This window comes from Pseudophryne corroboree, chromosome 12 (genome assembly GCF_028390025.1).
Source record: "Pseudophryne corroboree isolate aPseCor3 chromosome 12, aPseCor3.hap2, whole genome shotgun sequence".
Lineage (NCBI taxonomy): Eukaryota > Metazoa > Chordata > Amphibia > Anura > Myobatrachidae > Pseudophryne > Pseudophryne corroboree.
Window position 1 is genome coordinate 101,930,927 of NC_086455.1, and position 12,053 is coordinate 101,942,979.

General features: G+C 46.2%; 1 protein-coding gene across 1 annotated transcript in view; it reads right to left on the minus strand.

Moving 5' to 3' along the window:
- Positions 1-10,499: 10,499 nt before the first annotated feature.
- LOC134979939 (acyl-coenzyme A thioesterase THEM4-like) overlaps positions 10,500-12,053 on the minus strand; it is a 170,362-nt gene continuing 168,808 nt past the window's right edge. The window contains exon 7 of the mRNA XM_063946547.1: positions 10,500-10,853. Within this exon, the coding sequence (XP_063802617.1) occupies positions 10,828-10,853 (26 nt within the window). The 3' untranslated portion in view covers positions 10,500-10,827. The remainder of the gene's footprint in view (positions 10,854-12,053) is intronic.

Here is a 12,053-nt window from a genome sequence, read left to right on the forward strand (position 1 = left end):
AGAAAGGTATGCGGCTCGCTACTGACTGGACAGCGGAATCGGCACTGGATCCGCTGGGCCAATCACATCTGGGGGACTGACAGGGGCGTGCATTCATCGGGCTGAATGCACGCCCCTGTCATTGAGGCACCAGTATAGGTGCCACCTCCCCATGCTTTTTCAATGGGCCTTCACAGCCCACACTCCCCCATATAATTCTTGCAGGATCCCCCCCCCCCCGGCTGTTAATACACTAGTGTACAAATAACATAAATAATAACAATGGTGTCACAACCAACTGTTAATACAGCCCAACAGCCCACACAAATAACATAGATAGTAACAACGGTGTCACCTTCCCCCCCCCAACTCGGCTGTTAATACAGCCCACACAAATAACATAAATAATAACAACGGTGTCACAACACCCAAGCACCCACCCACCCCAGGCTGTTAATACAGCTCACACAAGTGCACAAATAACAGAAATAATAACAACGGTGTCACAACATACCTCCCCCCTCCCCCCGCTGCCCTGGCAGCCCACACAAGTGCACAAATAACATATGCAGTAGCGTTGTCACACACACACACACACACACACACACACCCGCCGCCCCTCACGGCTGTTAATGCTGCCCACAGCCCACCCGTCCCCCGTTGGCTACATACCAGTGCACTTGCCGTTTGCTGCAGCTGGCATGCGTGGCGCTGGTTGTCTGTAGCTGCTCGTGTGTGGAGAGGCAGGAGGCGGGACCAGGAGAGGCAGGAGGCAGGACCAGGAGAGGCAGGAGGCGGAGCCGGGACCAGGCAGAGGCGGGACAAGGCAGAGGACGGATCAGGGGAGTGGCAAGTGACGTACATCGCTGTAGCACGTTGCTCATTCTGTACACATGAGCGATGTGCTTAGCGACTGTACTAGATTTTGCCTGCATGCAGGCCAAACTACAATCAGCGATACCGATGCGCGGGGCTGCGCATCGCTATCGCTGTATGGCATACACACTGAGATATGTATGCTTAATTTCTAAGCAATCTAGTCAGATTGCTTAGATTTGAAGCATGGATCTTTCCATGTGTACCCCCCTTTAGTGCTTTTCTTTCATTTGGGTGTAAATTATATCGTTGTTTATTTTTATTAGTAGGATTACATAATTTTCTGAAATCACTAAGAGTAGCTGCATAGAAGGTCTCTATATATACACTTTTATGTTGAGTCAGATAAAACTCAGATTTTTTCTTAACCTTAGTTTTAATAGGATCCAAATCATAGATATGCTCTAAAGTGGGTTCCTGCTCAGTACAAAGTTCATTCAGTATATCAAGTGCTCCTTGATCTTGGTGCTGGGGTTGTGAACTGGCTGTTCCTAAACTGTGTCCCTCTGACAGATTTTACTGTGGGTCTGTCCCCTATAAGTCCCAGTGTGTCTGTGTGTGTGTTGTACACGTGTGTAAGACATGTCAGAGGCAGGGAGTTCCTCCCCGGAGGAAACCATTTTAGGGACACAGAAGTGTAATGTGGTGGTGTTGCCGGCACACCAAGAGCCTGCATGGGTGAAAGAAATACGTGATAGTATGCATCATATCAATAGGAGATTAGATAAGTCTGAATCTCATGCTGAGTGCTGGAGAAAATCTGTGGAGGATGTGATTTTTCAGGACTCTGTTCTTCCATCCGCAGGCGACCCCTCTGGGTCACATAAGAGACCATTTGCGAATATTGTGAATACTGATACCGACACGGACACTGATTCTTGTGTCGACGATAGTGACTCCAGAGAAATAGATCTAAAATTGGCAAAAAATATACAATACAGGTTGAGTATCCCTTATCCAAAATGCTTGGGACCAGAGGTATTTTGGATATCGGATTTTTCCGTATTTTGGAATAATTGCATACCATAATGAGATATCATGGCGATAGGATCTAAATCTAAGCACAGAATGCATTTATGTTTCATATACACCTTATACACACAGCCTGAAGGTAATTTTAGCCAATATTTTTTATAACGTTGTGAATTAAACAGTGTGTGTACATTCACACAATTCATTTATGTTTCATATACACCTTATACACACAGCCTGAAGGTCATTTAATACAATATTTTTAATAACTTTGTGTATTAAACAAAGTTTGTGTACATTGAGCCATCAGAAAACAAAGGTTTCACTATCTCACTCTCACTCAAAAAAGTCCGTATTTCTGAATATTCCGTATTTCGGAATATTTGGATATGGGATACTCAACCTGTATATGATTGTGGCTATAAGGGAAGTTCTGGAAGTCACGGAAGCCACTCCTGTACCTCAGGAGAAGGCTTATTTCTATAAAGATAATAAATCTAAGGTCACTTTCGCTCCTTCACACGAGCTTAATACACTCTTTGAAGGGATGTGGGTGAATCCCGAAAAGAAATTTCGTATTCCCAAGAGAATTCAGATAGCTTATCCTTTCCCAGTGGAGGACAGGAAAAAATGGGAGTCACCCCCTGTGTTAGACACTGCACTATCCAGGTTGACAAAGAAGGTAATTCTCCCTGCACCTGGCACGGCTTCACTAAAAGAGCCGGCAGACCGAAAGATGTAAACTACATTGAAATCCATTTATGTTGCCAATGGTACGCTGCTCAGGCCCACAAATGCTTGCGCGTGGGTGAGTCGCGTTATTGAAAAATGGTCAGAAAGCGTCTCATCAGATATTGATTGATAAAGATGAGATACTCTTAAGTTAGGGAATATCAAAAATGCTGCCGCATACATGCTAGAAGCGATGAAAGATATTGGACTCTTGAGTTCACAAGCCGCTACCATGGTAGTATCGGCTCGGCGGGCGTTGTGGATTCGCCAGTGGAACGTGGATACAGATTCCAAAAGAAATATGGAGGCTCTCCAATATAAAGGTGAGGCCTTATTTGGCGATGGACTGGATGCGTTAGTCTCGGCGGCTACCGCAGGTAAGTCGTAATTTTTGCCCTCTGCACCTGCACCGGCAAAAAAGACATATCACCCGCACATGCAGTCCTTTCGGCCCAATAAATACAAAAAAGCGAGAGGTTCCCCCTTCTTTGCAGGCAGGGGAAGTGGAAAGGGAAAGAAGTCCACAGCAGCTTCAGGTTCCCAGGAGCAGAAGTCTACCCCTACTTCTGCCAAATCTTCAGCATGACGCTGGGGCTCCTTTGCGGGAGGCCGCTCGGGTGGGGGCACGTCTCAAACTGTTCAGCCAAGGTTTGATTCTGACTGGCCTGGATCCCTGGGTGTTGCAAATAGTGTCCCAGGGATGCAAGCTGGAATTTCAAGACGTTCCCCCATGCCGATTTTTCAAATCGACCTTGCCAGCTTCTCTTCCAGAAAGGGAAGCAGTAACAGCGGCAATCCAAAAATTATGTCAGGATCAGGTCATAGTCCTGGTACCTTTGTCACAACAAGGGGAGGGGTTTTATTCAAGCCTTTTTGTAATTCCGAAGCCGGACGGCTCGGTCAGACCGATCCTAAACCTGAAAAATCTGAATCTTTACTTGAAACAATTCAAGTTCAAAATGGAATCACTGAGGGCAGTGATTTCCAGTCTAGAGGAGGGGGACTATGTGGTGTCTGTAGACATAAAAGATGCTTACCTGCATGTTCCCATTTATCCTCCTCACAGGCTTATCTGAGATTCGCAGTTCAGGATTGCCATTACCAATTCCAGACATTACCTTTCGGTCTCTCCACGGCGCTGAGGGTATTCACCAGGGTGATGGCGGAGATGATGGTTCTCCTGCGTCAAAAAGGAGTCAATATAATTACTTATCTAGACGATCTCCTGATAAAGGCGAGGTCCAGGAAACAGTTGTTCCAAAACATCACACTCTCCCTGTCAATACTCCAACAACACGGTTGGATCATAAATTATCCAAAGTCACAGTTGGAACCGACGACAAGATTGTCTTTTCTCGGGATGATTCTGGACACAGAAGTTCAGAGAGTATTTCTTCCAGTGGAAAAGGCTCTGGAAATCCAGAAAATGGTAAAACAGATATTGAAACCATCAAGTGTGTCGATCCATCAGTGCATTCAGTTAGTGGGGAGGATGGTGGCGGCCTACGAGTCCATACAGTTTGGCAGGTATCATGCCAGGGTATTCCAGTGGGACCTGTTGGACAAGTGGTCGGGATCCCACCTACACATGCACCGGAAGATAATCCTGTCGTCAAAAGCCAGGATTTCGCTCCTGTGGTGGCTACACAGTTCTCACCTACTAGAGGGACGCAGGTTCTGGATTCAGGATTGGGTCCTAGTAACCACGGATGCAAGTCTCCGAGACTGGGGAGCTGTCACTCAGGGGGAAACTTCCAAGGAAAATGGTCAAGTCAGGAAGCCTGCCTTCACATAAACATGCTGGAATTGAAAACCATTTAAAACGGCCTTCAACAAGCGGTACATCTTCTTCAAGATCATTCTGTGCAGATCCAGTCGGACAATGTAACAGCAGTAGCGTTCATAAACAGGCAGGGCATAACAAAAAGCAGAGCAGCTATGGCAGAGGTGATGAAGATCTTCCTCTGGGCAGAAAGACATGTGAAGGCTCTGTCGGCAATTTTCATTCCAGGAGTAGACAACTGGGAAGCAGATTTCCTCAGCAGACATGATCTCCATCCAGGAGAGTGGGGCCTCCACCAAGAAGTCTTCACAGAGGTGACAAGTCTTTGGGGAGTTCCTCAAGTAGACATGATGGCATCTCGTCTCAACAAGAAGCTTCAGAAATATTGTTCCAGGTCGAGAGACCCTCAAGCAATAGCAGTGGATGCACTGATGGCCCAGTGGGTGTTTCAGTCGGTGTATGTCTTCCCTCCACTTCCACTGATTCCAAAAGTTCTCAGAATCATAAGGAGAACAAGAGTTTGAGCAATCTTCATTGCCCCAGACTGGCCAGATCTTCAGGAGTTGCTCATAGAAGACCCTCGGCCTCTTCCTCTTCGCGAGGACCTGCTGCAGCAGGGGCCATGCGTGTATCAAGACTTACCGCGGCTACGTTTGACGGCATGGCTCTTGAGCGCCGGATCCTAGCCCGTAAGGGTATTCCCAAGGAAGTCATCCCCACCCTTATTCAGGCCAGGAAAAGAGTAACGTTGAAACATTACCACCGTATTTGAAGAAAATGTGTGTCTTGGTGTGAATCCAAGAAGGCTCCTATGGAAGAGTTTCAGTTGGGACGTTTTCTCCATATTCTGCAGGCTGGTGTGGAGGCGGGCCTCCGATTGGGGTCAATCAAGGTCCAGATTTCAGCCTTGTCAGTGTTCTTCCAAAAACAATTGGCCTCTCTTCCAGAGGTTCAGACCTTCGTGAAAGGGGTTCTGCAAATCCAGCCTCCATTTGTGCATCCAGCGGCACCATGGGACCTTAATGTGGTGTTGCAGTTCCTTCAATCGGATTGGTTTGAGCCTCTACAAGAGATAGAGTTGAAGTTTCTCACTTGGAAAGTGGGGATGCTTTTGGCATTGGCATCCGCACGGTGGGTGTCTGAATTGGGGGCCTTGTCTCACAAAAGCCCTTACGTGATCTTCCATGAAGATAGGGTAGAGTTGAGAACTCGTCAACATTTTCTTCCAAAGGTGGTTTCATCTTTCCACATAAACCAACCTATTGTGGTGCCAGTAGTTATTGACACGTTCACTGAGTCAAAGTCTCTAGATGTGGTTAGGGCTTTGAAGATTTATGTCGCTAGAACAGCTTGAATACGGAAAACAGAGTCTTTGTTTGACCTGTATGCTCCCTACAAGATTGGGTGTCCTGCTTCCAAGCAGACTATTGCGCGTTGGATCAGAGGTACGATTCAGCACGCTCATACTATGGCTGGATTGCCGTTACCGACGTCGGTGAAGGCCCATTCCACAAGGAAGGTGGGCTCATCCTGAGCGGCTGCCCGGGGGTCTCGGCATTGCAACTTTGCCAAGCAGCTTCTTGGTCGGGGTCAAACACATTTGCAAAATTCTACAAGTTTGACACCTTGGCCGATGAAGACCTCAAGTTCGGTCAATCGGTGCTGCAGGGTCATCCGCACTCTCCCGCCCGTACTGGAGCTTTGGTATAAACCCCATGGTTATGAAGTGGACCCCAGCATCCTCTAGGGCGTATGAGAAAACAGGATTTTTATACCTACCGGTAAATCCTTTTCTCCTAGTCCGTAGAGGATGCTGGGCGCCCGTTCCAGTGCGTACTTTACCTGCAGTTTTTTGTTATTAGATACACAAGTTGTGTTATATTCGTTTCAGCATGTTGCTGTAATTGATTCATGCCTGTGTTGGCGTGTGTTCTGTTGAATGCCATGTTGTGCGGCATGGTTGAGGTGTGAGCTGGTATGTATCTCACCACTAGTTTAAAGTAAATCCTTTCCTCGAAATGTCAATCTCCCTGGGCACAGTTCCTATAACTGAGGTCTGGAGGAGGGGCATAGAGGGAGGAGCCAGTTCACACCCATTGAAAAGTCTTAAGAGTGCCCATGGCTCCTGCGGAACAGTCTATACCCCATGGTCATGAAGTGGACCCCAGCATCCTCTACAGACTAGGAGAAAAGGATTTACTGATAGGTATCAAAATCCTGTTTTTCTCATGGCTCACTATGTTTGCAAATAACCTTTGCATAATTTCTTTACACTGCAACCTCAGTGTTTGCTGACTTGTAAAGCTACTTCTCCTTCCAGTGGGATAATTGGTATGTATTACCATAAGGGTAAATTTATATGTCAATGCTTTGGGAAACTGGGTGAAGTTTACTTGTTTCCATCAGAAAGAGTGAGTACATTGTATAACGTGTACCCTCAGGTGGCATTTTTCACCACTTTTCCCAGATTCTTTTATGCATACTTAATGTAGCCTAATGCAGAGGCTTAGGCAATTTATGCAAAACTCTGGGATTGTCCTTTTTACTTTTTTCATCAATCTATTGTGTCTTTTAGACACATATTGTCTTGCCATGAATAATATGGGCATCTACTGTTGGCAAAGCACTTTCTTCCAGACACCACTTTGTTTATTTCTCTCAGATTCCTCACTTTACCTCTTGCTCTGAGGCTTTGCTGCTGGGACTTTGACAAGAGTGTCTGTTTCTCTTTAGTGCTTGGGGACATATGTCCACTTATTGGATGGGTGTCTCAAATAACCGTAACATGGCTACCTGCTCTGCAGGACATCAGCCAAATTATTGTCTGTAATCTTGAAATGTTTGCACCTAAGTGTGCTCTGGCCTTGGCCACAACTGGCTCAAGGGCAATCAGCATCCGTTGCTTATATACAAGTACATCATAAGTACATCTAAAAACAAAAATTCCTATATCAATACATTGTGCATGGGGTATCATTAGAAACCAGCAGTCAAAACTTTTGGAGAAAAAAAGACAAAAAGAGTATTCATTTTTCTTAGCTCATTCTGCTGTTACCACAGCATCTTTCAGAGATTGCTTCACACTCATTATTTCCTGTCCCTTCTTTGAACATAGCGTAACCACTGAGATCAATACAATGAGTGTGACTTAAGGCCCATATAGACGGGCCGATGCGGGGAGAGATGTGTGCTGAGCGAACCGCTCAGCACACATCTCTCCCGCCGCTCAGCACAGCGCGATGTGTGCCGAGCGTGCGGGGGGAGACGGGGGGCCGCTCATTTCACCCAGCGGGTGAAGTGAGCGACCCGCTCGATTGGCCTGCACGGCAGGCCAATCTAGCAGCAGCGATAGCGATGCGTGGGGCTCCGCATCGCTATCGCTGTAAGGGGTACACACGGAGCGTGCAGGCTTATATTCTAAGCAATCTAGTCAGATTGCTTAGAATATCGCTTCGTGAGTACCCCCCTTAACAGAAAAGTTACAAGCAATCATGTGCAAAACAGCAATAGTAACAGTGTGACCAAGCAAATATTTTACTTAGGTGTGGGCTATCAGCTTGAATAACAACATCAAGTCACTTGCTGTTACAATATTTACAACTTAACTCTATTTACAGTTTACAGTATCTTTGCTGGGTGTCATGTACGGTACCCCTGCACCTTATAGAAGGTTTACATTCTACAGACCAGTGCTTTGCAATTTCAACAAATTTGATTACGAGGATCATTACATGCTTGACAATCTCTACTGGGACATCTGCATCCCCTTCAACTTGCATTAATCCTTGAACAACTTGGACCTGCTGTCCTAACAGATGACCTTTATTTAATTAAGAAGTTCACTGTCAAAGTTTTTTTCCTTTATGTAAGTGCCATAAGACTTCTTTATCTGCTGCAATTTAACAAGGTCACATTCTCTGTGAATGCCTGCCTTTCCAACAAGTTTGGACATTCCATCTGTCGATTCCGACATCCTTTGGGGTTCAACATTCGGACAGACACTTGCTGTCCGTATTACCCATTTTACTGGATTGGCCAAATCCTGTTTATCACTGCGGGGTACCAAACCCCTTGTATGTGTGTGTTCTTTGCAGATTAAATAAACCCTATTCTCTGGTACCAAGCTGGGTGACTTAGTATCTCTGGGCACACAATGACCGTTCTGCAATTTACTGGCATTTGGTTTGTAACAGAATTCCAATCAATTCACTCTGTCTCTGGGAACATATAAATCACAATGAACAATAACATATTTGTACTCTGAACATTTAAATCTGTAGGTGCATGTAAGGGCACTGAAGTCTGCAACAATGTCTAAAGTTGTCATTTCAAAAACACACAGTAAAAAGACACAGGGGTTCACAGCCCCTGCCTACAGAACAAGAGCCGCTGGTTCTGTTTCCAAGATAACAGGAATGAACACAGGCAAATTAGTCACAATTAATTATGGCATTATGACTGCCGGCCACCCGTAGTGAACCCGGTCATGACTGCTCCTTAAATTTAGTGGAAGCTGATCCTTTACCTGCTCTAAGTGCTTGTATAAAGTTGAAAAGTCTGATGATATATATGTAACTAATCTTGAAGATTTGTGTAAAGCTTTGACTTTTTCTTAACAGTCTTAAAGCTATAAGACAATATGTTCTACCTCAATGTATTGTGTGTATTCAAGGGGTTCACTACGGGTGGCCGGCGGTCGGGCTCCCGGCGACCAGCATCCCGGCGCCGGGAGCCCGACCGCCGGCTTACCGACAGCTTGGCGAGCGCAAATGAGCCCCTTGCGGGCTCGCTGCGCTCGCCACGCTACGGGCACGGTGGCGCGCTACGCGCGCCACACTATTTTATTCTCCCTCTATGGGGGTCGTGGACCCCCTCGAGGGAAAATAATTGTCGGTATGCCCGCTGTCGGGCTCCCGGCGCCGGTATACTGAGCGCCGGGAGCCCGACCGCCGGCAAACAGAAGACCACCCGTCATGACCATCTACAATGTTATGATGAGTGTGGTCTCATCTGATATCACCCAAGAGGTAACACTTTCGACTGTTACAATGGGTATTTTGTAACAAGGTTGCAACAAAAAACATTTATCATAAATTTCTATATTAATTATGTGCTTGTCCGTTACATGCAGGTAAGCTGGAAATGCAGAAACAGAACCTGTTGAATGTACAACTTTTTATAGAATGTACAGATATGTTTCAAATAACTGTTAAACATAATATACTTAGCAAAAGACTTTTAACAATGGAAACCACTTTAAAATACGTAAATAAATCTGACAGTTAACTAAGCCAGACTGAGCTTACAGACTACATTCCACAGTTAAACTCTATGCAACATTTATCCTGTAATTGCACCTTACACACCACAAGCAAGTGACTTTTTCCCACGGAGCACAGACTTTATTCACAGCACTGTTGAAAGGCGCTATAAGTCGGGGTCAGTCCGCTGAGATGCAAGCCTCACCTATCTGCATCAGCGGCACAACTTCACAGGACCGGAGAATGAGATACACAGCCAGGAAATGAGCGCCTCCTGTGTGTGAGATCACCAGCAAGCAGGGCCGGTTCGAGTCCTCTCTGCTCCCCGGGCAGGAAATGGGGGCGTGGTCAGTTACACCCCCTGTACAGTAGTAGCGCTGCTGAAATGCTGAGTGGTGCGCGATGATGTCATCGCGCATCGCACAGCAATAGGTCCTCTCCATGAAGGGAAACTAGACGCTACGCGTCTAGTTCCCTTCGTGGAGAGGACCTTTGCTGTGCGGTGCGCGATGACATCATCGCGCATCGCAAAGCAAAGGTCCTCACCACGAAGGGAAACTAGACGCGTAGCGTCTAGTTACCTTCACAGGGGGACACAGCCGGGGGACACAGCGGGGCAGCGGAGGGCACAGCAGTAGCGGATCTTGCCATGGTGCGGCGCCCTCCGGAAGGCGGCGTCCCGGGCAAAAGTCCTGCTTGCCCGTGGCAAGAACCGCTACTGCCAGCAAGGAGGCGAACGCCGCCGGTGGGAGAGAACAGAGAGAGCCAGTCCACAAATGCCATGCACAACTAGCTTTATTTTGTTTCAATATCACGTGATATTCATATTTTTATATACATTTTTTTATTTTCATTGTATATAGAAATTAAATGTTTTTAGAACATTGGATGCCATATAGATTTGGTTATATATACATGAATGGTTCCATGTACTTTTTAAGACTATGTGAGTACCATTTGCACTACCAATGAAATGAAAATATTTTTTCATAAAGTGTAGAAAATAAAAATACATTTGTTTTCATATGAACAGTGTACATGTTTATTCAGTCTTAATTTTCACTTTGTTCTTTTTAATTAACGCAAGAGGCCATAAAAAAAATATTCATTCACATTAGTTGTCAGGAAGTCGGTAGGTACAGAATCCCAACTCAGCCCGCTTGATGAGCCTCTTTTTTTTTAATGCAAACAATGCCATGGACTGCTTGTTGGGTCTGGACTTTGTTAATGGTTCATCTTGATAAACAGAGCTGAAAATAAAGCCAAAATAAAGACTATCTTCAGAACAAGAAACTACGTAAGTATTGGAATGCAATAAGTTTTATAGATGGGATGTAGTTATGTGACCAGCGGTCAGGAGATCGCAGATCACATTACCGACGGCTACATCCTGCCCCCCTCTAAATCCCAACGGTCAGCATGCCAACCTGCAGGGACTATTCCCACTTGTGGGTGTCCACGACACCCATAGAGTGAAAATCGAACCTGTGGTGAGTGCAACTCGCCACCGAGCCCGCAAGGGGCTTGTTGTGCACCCCCCCATCAGCATTCCGCCACTAGGATCCCACAGTCGGTATGGTGACCACCCGGATCCCCAGTGGTATTAATGCATATCCAACCCCTCTAGACTAACAATACATCACAAATTATATACTGCAAATTATATACTGTTTCTAGAGAGGAGGAGGCACGTGTGCAGGAACCATCTTGGTCCCCGCCTCTTTAGCCAACAGCGCTATAGCCCTGGGCACTAGGTTCCCTAGGGGACCCTAGTGCTGTCCCAGAGTCTAGAACGCATATGCAGATCTCCAGGAACATGGTGCAGCGGCCATTTTTCCAGTGATTTTTCTAGTGCGCATGCGCGAAACACTGGGAAAATGGCACTGCGACATTTTCCCAGTGATTTCTGCAGTGCTGCTGATCCATCGCGGGACTCTGGAAGGTAAGTATTAAAAATAATGGGTGCAGGGTGGGCCCCCAAGGACTGGAAAAATGGTGCTGCTCCATTTTCCCAGTGATTTCTACAGTGCTGTTGCTGCGCCGCAGGGCTCCGAAGGGTATGTATTCCAAATAATGGATTCTGGGTGCCCCTATGCACTGCACACACTGCACCCATTATAAATACGCCAGTGCTGAAAAATATCCATTTTGCAACATCATCCTCTTTTAGGATCAGGCTGTTGTGCCTAATTCAACATAACACATTCATTTATTTTGTACCAGTGATAATTTTCTGCATACAGGGGGTTATTCAGATCACCTCACTAAGCGATGTGTCCGCAATATTCCCATCTGCGGTGCTAGTGCACATGCACAGGTACTGTCTGGCTGCGAACGCCTCTGTCTGATTGACAGCGTTGCGGGGACAGGGCGTCAAAAATGAGGGCAGGAGGAGGCATTTCCGGGGTGGCTGTGGGACATCACATGCATCTGCTCTTATCAAGAAAATG